General features: G+C 46.5%; 1 protein-coding gene across 7 annotated transcripts in view; it reads right to left on the reverse strand.

Annotated features, from left to right (window-relative positions):
- Nucleotides 1–729: 729 nt before the first annotated feature.
- Nucleotides 730–17329, reverse strand: part of ST6GAL1 (ST6 beta-galactoside alpha-2,6-sialyltransferase 1) — a 43071-nt gene continuing 26471 nt past the window's right edge. For 6 of the 7 annotated variants that reach the window (XM_030279853.4, XM_030279850.4, XM_030279852.4 and 3 more), the window contains 6 exons: nt 15486–15611; nt 13727–14395; nt 10157–10254; nt 5323–5424; nt 3947–4121; nt 730–2177 (listed from right to left, as the gene is read on the reverse strand). In XM_030279853.4, the coding sequence (XP_030135713.2) occupies nt 1936–2177; nt 3947–4121; nt 5323–5424; nt 10157–10254; nt 13727–14351 (1242 nt within the window). In that variant the 5' untranslated portion in view covers nt 14352–14395; nt 15486–15611 and the 3' untranslated portion in view covers nt 730–1935. 7 annotated transcript variants of the gene reach the window in all.

A 17329-nucleotide genomic window follows, 5' to 3' on the forward strand; every position in this document is an offset into this window, starting at 1 on the left:
TCACCCCTAAGTAACCGAGGGTTCTGAGAGATGTCAGAATGTTTGACATTTTGTCTCTTTGTAGGAGCCCTGCAGGGGAGCAGGGAGCTCACCCTCCAGGTGAGCAGCAGGCAGACTGTGCTCCATCCATCCATTACACAGCCCAGGGCAGGGACAGTGGCTGGGCTGGTCTCCACAGTGGGGGAGCTGGTGCAAAATAATGCTGTGAGAATTAACAGATGAAACAGCCTAGAAAAAAAAAGTCAGAAGCTATTTGAATCTCAACTAAACACATAGTAAGAAGGCAAATTGCTGTGGGAGATACCTCCTTGATCCAAGGAACAGAGAGGTAGGGCTGTAAAAACCCAAGAGTGGAGGTGGGAAGAGGATTACTGTGGCTCTCCCAAGCAACTCCTCATGGCTTTTCCTCTGTAAGCTCCCTCCTCCCCTGGCAGTTGAAAGGAATGCTTTCCAAGCTGCCTTCCTTGCACTCCTGTCCTAGTGGAAAGTGGTGCTCCTGAGCAGTGGTGCAAAGACCTGGACCTTTTTAGATGTATGTAGTTTGTGAACACTGACAGATCCAATCCAAACCAAGAGAGGGGTGTACAGAAAGGCAGCCCCGAGCTGCAGGAGCAGCAGGGCACGAGCTGAGGGCTCCCTGAACCAGCAGGGAGCAGCTGTGCCCGCAGTGGCACAAGGCTGGCACAAGTCCCCAGGGCAATGGGACAAGACATTTACCATTCACCAAAATCAGGCCAACGACTTCACAGGATTTATTCAAAACAGGAGAAAGCCTTCTTAACAGACCTGATGAAAGACACAAGTACAGAAGACAGGGAAGGTATTCTCACTAAGACACTGAGATTACACCCTCCACCTTGCTGGCACAGAGCCCCTGGAGCAGAAGAAGCTGCCCTTCTCAGCTCTGCCTGTGTTTCAGAATGAGAAGCAGAGCACGCTCTCCCTCCCCACCACTCCTGAAGCATGGAAGTAGCAAACCTGCTCCCCACCTATGCACAAAAGCACACAGCAGTTGAGAGATCCCCTCTGTTGGCTTGCAGAGGGCTGGAACTCAACTAGCAGCAGCTCTGTGGTGTTTGTGTTAATGGGTACAGCAAGTAAATCAACAATTGCAAAGGTAGAGCAGCAGAGAGATGGAAAAAGGCACCGACTTCCAGTGTGTTCTCCAATTTGTGCCTTGGAGCAGCTTCCCAAAACCTTTCTGATAATAAGGGTTCTTCTGTACCAAGCCCAGCACTGTACTGGAGAAGTAAATGATTACTAAAATTTATTTTAAATTATTAAAAAAAAGTAAGAAGATTTAAAAGTCTTGCAAGATTCACTGAAATATGAATTGCTTTCCTTTTCCTTTGCCAAAAATGTCACCTGAGTGGTTTCAGAAGTCTTACAATTTGGAAGGAAGTTCACAAACTCTTTATAAAATCAAATATTTTGGACTAGAATTTTCACTTATCATTACACAGCTTGACAGCATTTCCAGAAATCATCCTTACTCTGAAGAGCCTCTGACTATGGGAACAAATTTTAAACGACTTTTTATGTTTCCCAATGGCCCAGGTTTTTGGCAGTCACAACCCCTTCGAAGCAAACCGAACTATGTTCATTGTATGATCCTGACTTGTGCAATCTCTGCTTAGAAAGCCTCTCCTGTGCCTCCCCTACCCAGTCATCGGCTGAGATGAAACCAGAGGTATCCGTGTGCTGCAAGAGCCTGGCTCCACTGGGAGTCCATTTATTGCAGTGACTCATGCAGGTCAGTGGCTGTACCCAGTGAGCCTTACAGCTCAGAGTTGGTCAACAAAGTCCTAAGAGCAAGCCTTGCTACAAGGAAGAGCTGTCAAAACACACCAGTGCTTAGACCTAACAAATCTGACAACCCTGATTTAAAAAGTGCTTTGAAAGTCAAGGAAAACGAAACACAGTAAAACCAATCGGTCAGCAATGCACTTTTCGGAAGCCAGGCAGGGTGACTTTGCCGTGAGTGTAGATGTCCTCATCCGTGCCCTGGTTCATGTGCTTCACCAAGTTCTTCTCAAACAGGAGGGGGTGGTAAGCTCCCATGGTGCAGGCGTGGTCGTGGAACTTCTGGTAATAGTGGCAGATGTCTGTCTGCCGCTTGGAGGGCAGGAACTCGTACACGTCCACCTGGTCACACAGCGTCATCATCAGCACGATGCCTGGGGACAGAGAGCACACACCCCAGTCACACCAGAGAATGGACATGCCAGAGGAGCAGGCAGCTCCAAGGGGAAGGCTTTCTGTTGTTGATGTTCAGAGAACACGTCTGGCCAGGCAGGGCTCTTTTCTGAAGCCCTCCCCTGCCAAGTGTATGATCAACGTGATTTCAGCACGTTGTTTACATGGACAGCCATGCCAAAAGGACAATTTTTAAGAGTACCACCATTATCTGTGACCTTCATGGAAACTTGGGTGTCTGCTGAGCATGCACTGCAATTAGCTGACCTGAACAGCCCATCTCAAACCTGCCTGGATAAGCAGAGATGAGACCTTCACATTTGTCCCAGCTGCTCTCATGAGTGCAGGGAACATGGGAGGGCCTGTTCTGGGAGATGCCCAGGGACACTGAGCAGCCTCTGCTCTTCAGGCTCCCCGGAGCAGAGCAGTGCTGCCCTCCTGTGTCTTCTCACCCGAGGACATCACACCAGGCACTGCTGGGCACAGCCAGATCAGATGGAACCCACAGTTACCAGCTACTTTTCTTCTAAGTGCAAGAAATAGCAAGAATGCACCAGAAAAATTGAATCACCGTGCAACATTATAGAAAGTTCAAGCAGTATCTGAGACATCAGGGACCATGAGGAACTGTAAGACATTAAAAGAACCTAAAGTATATTTTAAACATGTTTTCATCCACCTTTTCAAATGAAAAATTTTGATCACACTCAGGCCTTCCAGGGAACACAGAGATGGAAACTGGAACTCATCTGTGCCCTTGAATTTGGCAAGGTGATTTGTTTTACAAAGCAAAAAGCAAGGGGACTTGGCCCAAAGTTAAGCCCTGGAGGAACTGCTGCTTGACATGTGTCTTCAAGCTTGTCATTCCAGTTAACAATTCTGCTGCTGAAGTCATTGACTGTGCTGTTACACAGCTGCTCTACACATATCCAAGCAATGATGCAATGATTTAATAGGTGCTGGGCCTGGCAAAAACATGAAGCAACTGTTTACACAGAGACAGAAAGTTCCTCTGCCCCAGCAATGATGGAGCAGAGCTGGAAGCAGACAAAGGGTGGAAGCACAGCAGTTGAACTGTCCATGGCAAACAAGACTCTGCATCTATGCTGTGATTTTAAATACATGGCAGCTTCCCCAGAGGTTCACTCCTTTTCCGTCAGCTGGTTATGAGAGCTGCTCGCCACTAAGCAGGAAAACCTCTGCAACAACAGAATGTAAAAAGGAGTTCCTTTGCTGAGGAGAGCATATCACCTTTTCAGGGCAACTATTCAGTCTGACCTTCCACAGAACCCCAGTAAGTTGCTGAAAACACACACATATTTATATGTAAATAATATATGGAAAAGAAACAGGCACACCCTTAGGATTCATTTACAGTAATCAGATTTATTTGCCTGACCAGATCTGAGCCTGCAGGAGACACATCCTTCCTCTTGCACCCTGTGGGAAGTGCTCTGGCACTAGAAGCTACAAATCCTAGAGACCGTCCCAGTGTTGCAGTCTGCTCTACTATTTCCACCTGGCCCTGGGCCATGTTTGTGACTGCTGTTTCAGAGGGTGCTGCAAACCACTTACTTTAATACAACTGAGCTGCTGCTCTGAAGACAGGAAGCTTAAATTTTGGCACGGACAAACACTGTAAAAACAACTGTGATAAGCACCATCAATTTGTAGCTGTCTTTGACAAAAGGCATCTTGGAGAGTTCCTGCCTGCAAACTGAACCAGAAGTTTAGAGGGCAATTATCTTACCAAGCATTCCTGATGATGGTGGATTAGGCTGAATATGCTCCAGGGAATTCTCCTGCAGAATATCCCAGAGTTGCCACTGCATTTTGGGATTCAGGATGTAGAAGGGCTGCTCTGGATGTGCTCTACGATACGCCTTATAGCTTTCAAAAAAGTTGTAATCTGGTTTTCTGTACCACTGCAAAACAGAAACAGGAGATCAGATTCTTTATTTCTGGCCCACTCTACTGTAACCAACAGGAAACAAGGATGAGTGAACCTGCTGCTGCTGGGGATATACACCCTCACTCACTGTCCCCTTGGGTCGCTGTGCTGAGCTGACTCAGTCAACAGAGCAGGAAAACCCCAAATCTAAATGAAGGACCATTGAATGGTAATGCTATTTTGTAATTTCATTTTGCACTCCCCAACAGCAGACAATGTTGAGAACTCTGCCTTAAATGTTCCGGACCCAGATCATTCTCCACATTGCAATACCAAGCAGAATATTCTGCAGGCAAGTGTTCCCAGCTCAGCTTCCTGAACCAGGCTGAGCTGATTTGCATCCTTAAATTTCCCCTTTCAGTAAAAGCTAGGAATTGTTTACATTTTTCCTAAAGTCACTTTGATACTTTTTTCCCCTGTGTTATAAATAGCCCATCCTGGTTTTACTGACTCTTAAACATGCTGCCCATAGCCCCTTATGCCTCCTGGAGCCGTGGGACCTGGCACAGAAATAAATATCAGTGAGAAAATAGGAAATGCAGTCCAAAGAAAGGAAGGCAAAGACCTCTCAGTTACAACCAGAATTTAAAATAAAAGTAAAGAATGGACTATTCACTCCTACCTGCTTTCACTATGAGCCTCCAGAGCTCATCACATATCAAAAAACACTTTGTTGTACTCAAAATCAAAAGTTAATTGCTAGAGGGATTGCACACCCACAGGTGAAAGCTGACACAGACCTTCAGAGGGTTTCCCAATCCATTCAAAATGCATCAAGTATATCCCATGGCTGACTGCTGCTTGAAATATCCAAGCATCAACCATCAGCAAGTCTTAGATTAACTGTCAGAGAGAGGAAATCATCCTATAATGAGACAACTGATGCAGCCAGCAGTGACCTCCTCTCTGTGCCATCAGCCCACAGGAAAGTAAATGTGGTGACCCATCATCCTTGGTCTGAGGCCCTTCACAGGGTTCAGAAGCAGGCAAGAGTTTTCTTAGGAGCACTCATGGATGGGATACTCACAGAAGTACACACAGATACATCCATAAAACAAAAAGGCAAACAAGAAAGGCCTTGGAATGAGTGATTGTCCACATTAGGAGGAAGTGGTTTAACAGAAGCACTTCAAAGCATGTGAATCTTATTTTATTTACAAAAAACTCAGCCTTACCTCATGAATTTCTGCATGATATGGTGCTGGATCCCAGACAATTAAGATTCCAGTGTTATATAATGGTTCCCTCAGGAACTGCTGCTCTTCAACAGTTACAAGCTGGGAAAACAACAGATACAATGATATGCAGTACACTATCAGAATGAGCAGGCAGCCAAGCAATAAAACACACCTGAAAACGACCAGAGCCACCCCACTGCTGGTTACTGAGCATGGCCTGCTGTGTGCAGCAAGGACACAGCCCCTGCAATGCCCTTCCAACACCCAAGCCAGTCCTGCCTAGCAGCAAAGGACTCGGTGGAGAGTCACAAGAGCAGCTGCCATAATGCTCTTCAAGGTTTTCCATCCATCTCCAATAACACACTAAGGGCAGGAGGTGCAGAGTGACCCAGCCTGTGTGAGGATCCCATCACTACAACACCAGAAGCAGGAGGAACAGCAGCTGCTGCCAGCGGTCACCAGGACAGTCCCAGCAGAGCCTAATGCAAATACACTCTTGGCTTTATCAAGAACTTCCATTTAACCCCCCAAAAAAGGCCTGCAGGTTTCTCTTCAGCAACAGGAACTCTGGCAGCCAGTGCTCAGCTGCTGAGACCATCAGTGCAAGAGAAGAGAGACTACAGCATCCCCAGCCAATCCTGCCTCATGCCAAAGCCCCTTGCCTCTGTAGAGCAGGGAAAGGATGGCTCAGGCAGGGGAGGTTGGAATCTCCTGAGAGAAGCAATGAGAAGGAAAGCTTCCAACAGAGTTCTATCTATACTCTGGACATAACCACCACTGCTCGGGACACCCAAGGGTAACCCAGGTTTGCAGCAGAAAGAAAACAATCCTAATCAAATTAATCTCCTGTTCCTCCCCACCCACCCAAAGCCATAACCTGTACAGGCACAAGTCGTAAACATTGTAATCATAAATCATATTCATAAAAATCAGTGTCCATTTGTCCTGATTTTCTCCACAGATCTAATTATGAGCTAGCCAATTAGTCCTTGAGCATCCTGGCTTCCTCAGAAGCCGTCTACCTGCTTGGCTGTCCCAATAATCAGAGTACAAGGATGCTGCAGCCAGCACAGATGGGAATTATTCCAAAATCAAAAAGTTTCCTCACATCTGTTCTTAACTCTATGGGATTAGGCCTTGGCCTTGACCACATGCACTGCCTGGTTTCATTTCCTTGCAGCAGCTAAAATATCTGGGTCACTGACAGCTGGAGCGTGCAGTGCTGCAGGTCTATCTGCCTGCAGCCTGTGGACACCAGGGGCAAAGAGGGGCACAGCAGCTGGCACCAGCCATCCCCTCAGCTGGGCACGAGTGGGATGGAGCACCGCAAAGGGGCAGGGATATGGCAAGGAGCACGTGCACTTTATTTTCATGGCATTGTCTCCATAGCCATGTGAGCTGGCAGAAGCACACAAACCCCCAGAGAGCTGTGACAGGCACAGAAGCAAAGGGACAAGAAGCCAGGAGGGGAGCACCTCCACAGCCACTGCTTGCTGTGTCCTCCCACACACTGAGCTGGCTCTTGGCACTGCCTGCTAGCTATCAGTCACCTAACCTGTCTGCTGAAGGAATCTGGCACCCCATTTACCCTCAGTGTCCGTTTGTTGTTTAATAGAGACTGACTCTAAGTAGTAAAATTCTTTTAAATTACTACATGACTGACTTGTCTTGCCCAGATTTTTGATCCTAATTAGTTAAGTGATCTATTGGTTTTCTGATTTCTTCTTTAGCCAGTTCACTGTGTAACAGTATCTTGTTAATACCGTCCCTATCCTCTTAGTACATTTATTGGCCATATCACAATGATTTCCTTCTTTCCTGCTAGCAGCAGTCAACGTCCTGCAATCTAAACATGCTCTCCTTTCCCATCACAGCCTTCCTCCATTCCACTGATGTGCTATCTCCTTTCTCTTCCTCCCTGCAGACTGTCAGTGCCAATAACAGCAAAGGCAGCCAAAGCAGAGAGTGTTCTCTGTGACAGCAAGAAGCCAGCCCAGGAGAACTGGAAACAAGGGCTGGGAGGAATGAGGTACTCTGCTTTCCCAAGGCAAATCAATCCCTTGTGTCAGACTGCAGGAAAACATGCCATTAAAAAATCAACAGTAGTGATGAACCACTCAAGGCCTGAGAAAATAAATGAGGCAGTGTTAAATAAATTCTTTATTTAGAAAAATTACCAAGCTTGTGGGTCTACAAGCATATCCTCAGATCTGGAGGTCCCAAATTTCTTGCCTTCCTGTCAGTACCAATCCATTAATCTTTCTCTATGCACACAGATGTACAAGATACTCCACTCTACAGTTAAAACCATCCACCCCATGTATGTTCTAGATTCTGGCCAGCAGATTACAGAAAAGTATCTTAAAATAATTATCAAGAAACTTAGGGCCACTGGCCATTTGTGCCAAAGGGATATTACTCAATACAGACCAGCTTTGACAGATCAGATTCAGGAGATCCTATTTCTTTCACTTTGGCAGTGGACTGAGGATTGATCAGCAGTAAGAGCCAAAATAAAAGCAGCCAAGCCCCAAACCTATTCCTTTTCTCAGTTATAACATAAGAAAAGCCAGCCCAGAACAAGAACAAGTTACAGCTTGTCCAGTAGCTGATGCCTTTAAGAGCTCTGGGCAAGGCAAGATAAGGCACAGCACCTGCAGCAAGCTAAAAGGAGAATGTGATCAGGCCACCCCACTAACAAGAAGGTTTAACTGATGTCACCAAGACTAGAACAGCACTGAACCATTCAAAGTGCAAATAAAAACATGTAAGAAAACCAGGCTTCCAATCCAATGGTCTCTGAAGCAAACAGAGTGCAGTCAGAGCTGCTCACTTTAGAAACCCCAGATGAGAAACTCCTGCACTACACACATGGAAAGCATCATTTTTCCTGGTCAGCAGACAGATCAATGCTGCCTTTTGAGTCACCTTTAGCCTCTAAAAACTGCAGCAATATTGCTCTCCCTGTAACTGAAGTTTCCTAAGCTGCTGTCTCCACTCAGAAGGAACACCACCCATGACTGCAGGCTGCTCTGCATGGAGAACAGAAGCACTATAATGACATGGCTGTAACTCCACTTGGTCCAAAGTAGGAGAATCCACATCACAACTGTACAACCACACAGTTACCCTCCTCCCTGAGCAGATAACACTCATAGCACACAGGTCATGCACATATTTTCTCTTCATATCACTGTAAGCTTGGCCATGAGCACATCCTCCAGAGAAAGTTTGCTTAAGTGATAACACCTATCTGACATCAGAAAAATACACAGAGACAGGAAAGATTAAAAAAAAAAGGAAAAATGTCAAACAGGGCACAGAAGGCAGCAGCCAGGTCTGTCTGCTCAAACCAGACTGGTTCAGAAAGGACAAACTGTCACCCTTCTGACTGGGGGCTTAATGCATGGAACAAGATGCAGCAAGCAACAGCAAAGAGCACAGCAGCAAGTGAAGAGTGACCCAAGAGCTGAAAGAGGTAGCAACAGCACTCACATAAGAAGCAAGAATATCCTTTAAAAACACACACAAAATTAAGGAGGCAAACTGGTTACACATTAGTTCTGTGTCTTCTTGCCTTTGAGGAGGATGGTCAAGCTCCTGTTGCTGTTTTGTGAAACTTTAAACCTTGTTACACAGCAGCATGCATGCACTCCTCACACAGGGCCAAGTGAGAAAACTCCAGGCCTACAAATCTTAGCTTCAGCGTAAGGAAAATAAACTGCCTTTTTGGTTCAGGCTTACAAAAGCTACACTTCAGCCACTCATCTCTCCTTCACTCAGTTCCTTAGCCTTCATGTGCCTACAACCTCCTCCTCCTCTTATGAGGTGAGGAGATGCTTGTATTCAGTGCTGCAGTGCTGCACCAGGTCTTTTAACCAAATGACTCCTGGCCTGTTCAGTCCTCCTCCATTCTCTTACCAGCACATTCTGCTGTGATTTCCCCTTTTGTCTGCTTGTCTACACTTGACCATTTCTCCCTCCAGAAGGGACAACCATGATGGGTAACAGGAGGAAAGGTGCAAATACTCTGAGATGTGCCTACAAGAGCAAGGGTCTCACTCTATTGCTGGACAGTGGTAGACTGACTCTGCTAATGCACATGGTTCTAACCCTGGAGAGTTTGGCCAAAAGGAATCAGCAAAGGGACACCTTGATACCTACACGGAACTCTCAGAGGCAGGGAAGATTTAACTCTGTGAGCAAGGCCTTGCATTAAAGGCACTTTTTGCCACGCTCTGCAATGAGGTCCTGGACCCACCAGGGCCGATCCTCTCCTGGCTGTGCACAGGCTACATGAAGTGGGTGTTTTGTTGAGTGTCTCCAGCCATGTAGCAGCCCTGGTTAATGTGTTACCTACAGAGTCTGCAGCATTGCTGGGCAGTAAAGAAACACTGTTCTTTTGCTAAAAGCCACGTAAACATTCTTCATATCCATCTCTGGGGCAGGCACAAGTCATCCCTTGGCACACCTCTCCTTGCTGACCTGGCTGAGCTGTTCCTGCCTCTCACTCCAAAGGCACAGCAGCAGCATGGGGCTGGCCTTCCCCTGCCTACACAGAGCCTTTGAGCACAGAAAAACCCAGGTTACTTTGTGGCTGCTGTAAATCACAAGCAGGCTACTGCAAGTTTGCAAGCGCATGCCAGTGTCACTGAAGTCACCTCAGATTTACCAACTGTCCCCATTCCAAGGAGAGACATTCCCATCCTACAGCCATGTGCTAAGGAGAGGAGAAATCAGATAAAAAGCCCTGTTTTTCCCAGCTCCCAGACAGTGCAGCTACACAGCTCTGCCATGCTTGGCCTACTTGGTGCACACTCCTCAGACCTACCTGGGAATTCACAAGACGAATTGTTGTCTTTTGCCCCACATCATCCTGAAAGCCCCTGACAGGAGCCCCATTGAAGCGCAAGACGGCGTCGTGGCTGTCTGAAAGCCAAACAGAGGGAAAACCTGTGAGCCAACAACTGGGTTAGAGTGATACCACAAAGAAGTGACACTACTCACCTGCACTTCTAATACAATCTGTCTAGTCCCTGCCTTTCAATCAAACATCTAGAAGTAGCAAGTCAGACTCTTTGGAGGAAGGTATGGCTCAAACTTCATGATCAATACACTTTTAAAAATCTATTCTCTAAAACTGCCAGGTTGAGAGGACAACCCTAGCCTTTGCTCCTTCCTCTTCTTCCTTCCAAACACCTTACCAGGAGATAGACCAATAGACAATTAATTTATGATGTGGCTGGCTGCAATCTAAGAAACTAAGAAGTAGTAGCAAGCCAGCATCCTCTATTCCAGCCTGGAGGCTGACCAGCTCCAAAAACCAGCACACCAACCACAAGGGAAAGTCAAGCTAACCTCAGCCTGCCAACATGCCTCCCACAGAAATAAACCCACTGCTGTGCCTTCAACAGACACAGCTTCTTGCATGCCTTGGGATTCACTGCATTCTCCTCTGCTGGCATCATCTCTTAAGATAGCACAGCACTCCTCCAGCACCCTCCTCTGCCTTGGCACAGCCAGCCAGGCCACTGTGACCTCGTGGAGTCAGGCTGCTGCTGTGACACGCAGGGAGGTTGTGCTTGTCACCCTGGCTCCTCCCTGCCTTGTGGTTACATTTGGGTAAGAAACGTTCCCTGTGATCAGAGGGGCTGAGTTAGAGAAGCACACACCACCTGCAGGAGGGTCTGTGGGACTTGCCAAGTTCCAGGGCAGAAGGACCCACCTGCTCCAGAACTGGGTCTTTTTGAGATAATTTCTTGAAAACGGGAGTGTTCTAACAAGCAATGCTGGAGGATCAGTAATCCCTGGCAGCAAAGACTGATTTTTCAGTTTTATTCTCCTGGACAAGTGCAGCTTCTTAAGAGCCCTTCCAAAACACCATCCAAAACCAAGAAAGGTGATGTTTCTGAAAATAGCATCTGCACGCTGAGAAGCGCTCTGTGGTTTGCACCGCAGACCCTTGGCTCCACATCCTGCCTTGCACTAACGCAATACAGGGTTATGATTTCCCATACGTAACTTCAGCCAGACACCCAGCATTCAGATGCCCCAAGTTTGCACATTAAAAGGGTGTTTAGTGACTGCTCAGGCTGAGTAGCTGGCTCTGCTTCCAGGTGGTTGTGCTATACTCGGTATCTCTCACACCAGATTTTTCAGTGGCAATTTATAACCCTCAGTAATACCAAGAGCCCAGTAAAAGGTGGTTATTTATAACCCTGTGCTGCTCTGCCAGACTCCCTTACTTTACCTAATTGATCATTTGATATCTTAACATGATTACATAGAACAAATATTTCATGGAGTAACAACTCAGCAATCCATTATGCTCATTTACACAAATACTTCATTTTAACCTTGTAAGATTTAGTAACTTTGCGACAACTTCCTCCAACACCACCACAACATTTCCTGCATAGAAGAAATAGGAAAAACAGTACAGAAATACACTGAATGCTGCTGAATCCTTAATACTCTCCCTGCCTAGCTCAAGGCTGCAAGTGTCAAACTGCAGAAGCACCAGCAGAGTTAACTGCTTGAGCAGAAGGGTGAAAGTTTGTGACCCAGGCACAAGAAACACAGGGCAGGGACACCAGCAGGGGTTAATGGCATTTGCCACAGGCACACTACACAGCGACCTCCCCAGCATCCATTCCTTGTGATCTGGAACAAACCAGTGCCTCAGCGTGGGGAGGGCTCAGAGAGGGGCTGTGGGAACAATGAAAGGGCTTTGCCTGTCTGACATCTGTGCCAAAGCACAGCCCATTCTACTTGGCTGCTCCCATACCCAATGCAGAGGTGCGGGGACTGCATTCCAACACTCCAGAACATCACCTCCCACTCCTGTGAGGGCTCCTTCCAGAGGAACAAGCGCTGGCAGTAATGCTGGAGCCTAACACAGCCCTGGGCATAAGCCAGCTGAGCTGGGGAGGCTGTTCAACAGAAGGTCACTTCTGTGCAAACCTTTAGCTCTGAACTCCAAGAGGCACCCAAACAACCTGAGACAGGTACTTGAAGGAAAAGGAAGAACTGCTTTCCCAAGTCTTGACCCATCTCACTTCAAACACTCCCAAGAGACAGAATCAATTACATCAACCAACTCCACCTGCAATTTGTACCAGGAGGCAATGCTGCTCTTCACTACATATTTCATAGCATTTTAACACACTTCCAACTGCTCAGCCTCACTCTAGCTCCTGCTTATCTGCCTGTGGATACATAGGAGTTCGGGGGGAGAACTTCTGAGCAAGTACCAGAACTCAACATGCTATCCCACAAGGGACTGTGATTCTGAAGGCTTTGCCAAAGTTGTTCATGAAAGATGCATTAAAATCTATCCATCTACCTGTTTCAGAAGATGAAGGCTATTTGCAGCTTAGTGCAGGCCAAAGGAAACTGATCTAACAGACAACTTATGAATACACCAAAGCCTGCAAAAAAATTCCACTTGAGAGAAAACTCCCAGACTTTAAAACTTCTCCTTCAGTGAAGCTACAGTTCAGTATAGTATGAACCTTAACTGAACTCCAAATGCCAAGGAAGCAAGCTGAGGGAGCTGCAGGCTCTGAAGAATTTTCTGCCTGGTACAAAATCCTGAGTTGAAGACTGAAGAGTTGGTCTCCCCAGCATGCTGCTTTTGTAAAGACACAAAACACTTTGGCATCAAAACATACTTCTTTATAATTCACAGTAAAAGACCAAAGCATGGGCAATTAATAATTAATGCATTAACATCAGGTAAATATGGTCAGATGAGATTGCAAAGCATCACCAAACTTTGGACAAAGAGATAAATCCCTGTAAAGTCTTTTGATGGTCTTCTGGCCCACTCAAATGCAGCCAGCTGCCTTATGGCTCAGAAAGAGGCAGTAGCACTTTTGGAAAGTTTTGAGCAAGAATTACAGAATCACTGAGGCTGGAAGGGACCTCTGAAGATTGTCTGTCCACAGCCTTCAGCTCAACACAGACTGCTCAGGGCTATGTCCAGAAGGGTTTTTTCCCCTTTACCATTTTCTTTAATTTCTTCTCTGAAAATGTCTTCCTGTATGAATGTTTTTCTGACTGTGCAATAAGCATTACACAACCCACGCCAAGCCCTCTCAAGAAACAAACACCTGAGGAACTAAGAATGCTCTCTGGTATCCAATATTCATGCGAGCCTCCACTGATGCCAAAAGGATCATGAAAATCAAAAGGACTTGCTATAATAGAGCTACCTATTACTCCTATCTCCATCTAGGCTAAAATATTTACTGACTTTAGAAGTTTAACATTTCCACTTGTTTTAAACACCTTTTGATCACAAGAGATTTGTCAGTAAGAGCATGACAGCAGGTTGCTTCTACTAAGCCCAAGTTATGAACAATGATATTTGACTTTATGCAAACTGAAAGATACCAACCTATTTCTTGTCCCAGGCGAGATGATTTCAGAGACCCTGCTGAGGACACAACAGCACAGCAACCCAGGTGTCCCACTGCTTCACTGAGGCTTTTCCCTGGCAGGTATTGCTGCCACTCAGAGGTACCAAAAGGACCATCCGACCTCTGGATCATGGTCACATTGACTCTGTCCCGCAGCTGGCACAGCAACTGCTCTGGGCTGAGCTTAGCATTCCTCTTCCCGTTGTAAGTCACATTGTACTTGTTCATGGCCAGGTAGTTTTTCCTGACCTTCTGCAGCCTGGGTATGAGATTTCTGGATGAACTGTCCTTATCCCATACCTTTCCAAAGACTGCTTTCTTGGACTTTTCATCTGTCTCAGAGGTGCTGCCCTTTACTTTGTTTTGGGTACCAAGCCACGTTTTGGATACCTGCCCCAGTTCACTGGCTGCTTCATGGAAAAGGCCTTGTGATTTAACAGTGTTCCACTTCTCCAAACTCCTGTGCCCCTGCAAATCATCATTCCTGGTCTTCAAAGGATCATAGTAGTTTCTTCTCGTTTCTCTCCACAGGCAAACTGTCAGTGCTACCAGGACCACCACAAGAACACACATGAACTTTTTCAACACATTGATGTGAACCATAGTGCACGGTGCATCCAGATGGGACACTGGGACACCAGATGGCCCTGGGAAAAGGAAACAGCTCAGTCAGGGCTGCAGGCACATGCACAGGTAAAATCATGGAGATCTGTATGCAGGGGGAAGGGAGAGAGACAACATCAGGGTTATTCTAAAATTTCAGGCTATTCAAAGATCTCATTTCTACCACCTCAAACACCAAACAGAAAGACCTGAGCTGGTATCAGCCATCATATGCTATGTAATGGTGACCTGAGGCCACTGCCACTCAAACTTTTTTTCTACTTCCTTCCACAAGTGACAGTCAAATTTAACGCTGCCAGTATCATACCAGCAAGCAGGGTAAGTCTCCACATTGCTTTGCTTCATTTCCCATCTCTGACAGTCAACATCCAAATGCCAATAAAGGCACTTCCAGAAGTGAGTTTTTACTTGACCACAGGCTTTAACATTAATGAAAAACATTATAAAGTATAAAACTGGAAAGAGGAGAAAAATAAAAAAAAAAGCTCTGAGTTCATGAGCCCCAGGAGCTTCATCAGCCTGGTACTTTGACTTTCCAGGAACCTTCTGCAAGTCTGCAGTGGGTTGAGTGCATTCAAACCTTGCTGAAAACCTGCTGGAAGCTAATTAAGCCCCAGTAAGGTTTGGGGCATGTTTGGGCTCATAAATGCACTTGGATGAACATTACTCCAGGTAAGTTACCTCTGGAGAAAGCAAAGCCAGATGCTGTTGTACAGCAGTGCCTGTTCTCATCTGCACTGCCTCACACTAGCAGATACCTCCAGTTCCCATCATATCACAAAAGTGGGAATCCAGTAGGAGCACTGCCCAAAAAGCAGCTCAAACTAAGCTGATTTATGGGGGGCTGGTGTATAAAATATACAGATGCATAAACCCCTCACAAGCAACACACAGGACCACAGATGAGCTGCTTGTTTTCCTACATGGCTGCTCCAGATGTGTCCAAAAGCATGGGAACAGTATGGAGATTCCAGGTGTCCTCAGGAGACTACCACATGCAGATCACTGCCCTTCCCAGAGGGGCACAAGCAGTAACTTCCTCCCTGAGTAACCTGCTGAAAGCAAACACTGCCATGCTGGACTGCAGAAAGGTTACTGAGCTACAAACACTACCTGTGGATAAAGCAGCAGCTCTCCAACTCAAGTCATTTTTGGCTGTTGGCAGATTTTCCTCCAGGGGCTTAAGCAGGATGTCCCAAAACAACAGATCTGTGATGTGCTGAAGAGTTCAAGAAATACCTGGGAAAAAAAAAAAGAAAACCTGTTAAGAAAAAAACTCAAAGTTCTAGGGATGAGCAAGTATTGCCTCAGATAAGCCCTGTGGTCCCAAAGAAGCTGTTACCAAGGCCTGGAAAGACAGCAGCAAACATATTAACACCACATAGGCATTTTAAATGCCTAAATGCCCACTCAAAATGGGCATCTTCTTTGTCTGAATCTGCTGCCAGCTAGAGCAGACACCAGCTCACAGGGCTGCCTGCTCTCTGGTCCCACCAGGGCAACCAGATCCACTCTGAGCACTGGATACACCCAAAATACAGTAAAGGAAAAAATCTGATGCTGGTGCTTAACCCAATGAACAGGGGAAAAGAAAAAGCTAACTTTTCCCAGGGAAATATCTTACTGCCTAACCTTGAGTAATTCAGGCACTCCTGCAGAGAAGACTCCCTGCTCTTTTGGAACAAGATGCATGGAAATCTGCTTTAAAAACCGTATCTTAATCCATAAGTCTTCACAAAATAGATAAACGTGTTTTAGACTTTACAGTTTCACTCTGCCAAGGAAATGCAGCAAGAGAAAGGGAGATTTGACAGTATCAGCTGAGAAATCAAGAAAGCAGCTTGCTTTTACAGGAAGTCTGAGTCAATACAATGCCACATGAGCTAAATTACAAACGCTATCCTTTACAAGACTAAATACTAAATTATTAAAGCATCCTAATGCTTAGAACTTATATTTAACTTTATTTTTTATAAAGCACTCCACAATGAAAAAGCAAATACTGCTGTGTTCCTGTTCTTTAACAACAACAACAAAAAGATCCAAGAAACACAAGTAGCTCCAGCTTTTATTGAAATTATTTGCCCTACCTTGACAGACTGTATAAATTTCCATTTCCGTAAGTACAAATGCACTAGAAAGTCTTTTTGAACCAGGAGAGGTACAGCAGTCTGGAGAGGTGGGGCACCAGGAGGGGATGCAGGGCACGCCTGTGCTCTGTGAGGAGTAAGGTTCTCCATGCTGCTCATGGTTCCTCTCCTGCTGTGGGCTCTCAGCCTCCCCTGCTGCCTCCTGCCACCCCCTCTGCAGCTGGGACCCCACAGGGACAACTCCCCCGGGGCCTGCCCGCTGCCAGGGGGAGCAAAAAGCCCCACGTGAAGGCAGCTGACTGCAAAGGCGTGTACTGATGGGGAAAGCAGTGCTGGGCCAGCCTCCACACTGGCAGGGCTCTGCTGGCAAACCACACACACAGCAATGCTTTCCAAAGACAGAGCTGTCCAGTGTCAGCTTAGCACCAAACTCTGAGACAGCTCCCTCTGAGCGTGCTGCTTCACACAGCTCCCAGCCTGACTTCATCCACGCTGGATCCCTTTACAAGGATCTGGCTTCCAGAAAACCCAACTAAGACCTGTGCAGGGGGGACAGAGCCCCAGCAGCCTTCCACCCTGCAGAGCAGAGCTCCTTGCTCCAGGCCCTGAAGGACTCTGCCCTGCTTTTGACTTCAAAAACATTTCCTGAGGGGTTTCCAGGTGGAGGTGGTAGCAGGCACATCTCAGTAACCATCAGCTTTTGCTTCTCATGCTTGAATGATCTAGAAGGGTGGCAGGTTCATTACAGCAAAACACCTTTACAGCTCTCTGCAAGTTCCTGCTGAGACACTCCTTGTGGTGGTGCACAGCTCAGGACGCCCAGCAAGTCACAACAACTCCTCTCCTTTCCAGGCCACTCAAGGGCAC

This window comes from Taeniopygia guttata, chromosome 9 (assembly GCF_048771995.1).
Source record: "Taeniopygia guttata chromosome 9, bTaeGut7.mat, whole genome shotgun sequence".
NCBI lineage: Eukaryota > Metazoa > Chordata > Aves > Passeriformes > Estrildidae > Taeniopygia > Taeniopygia guttata.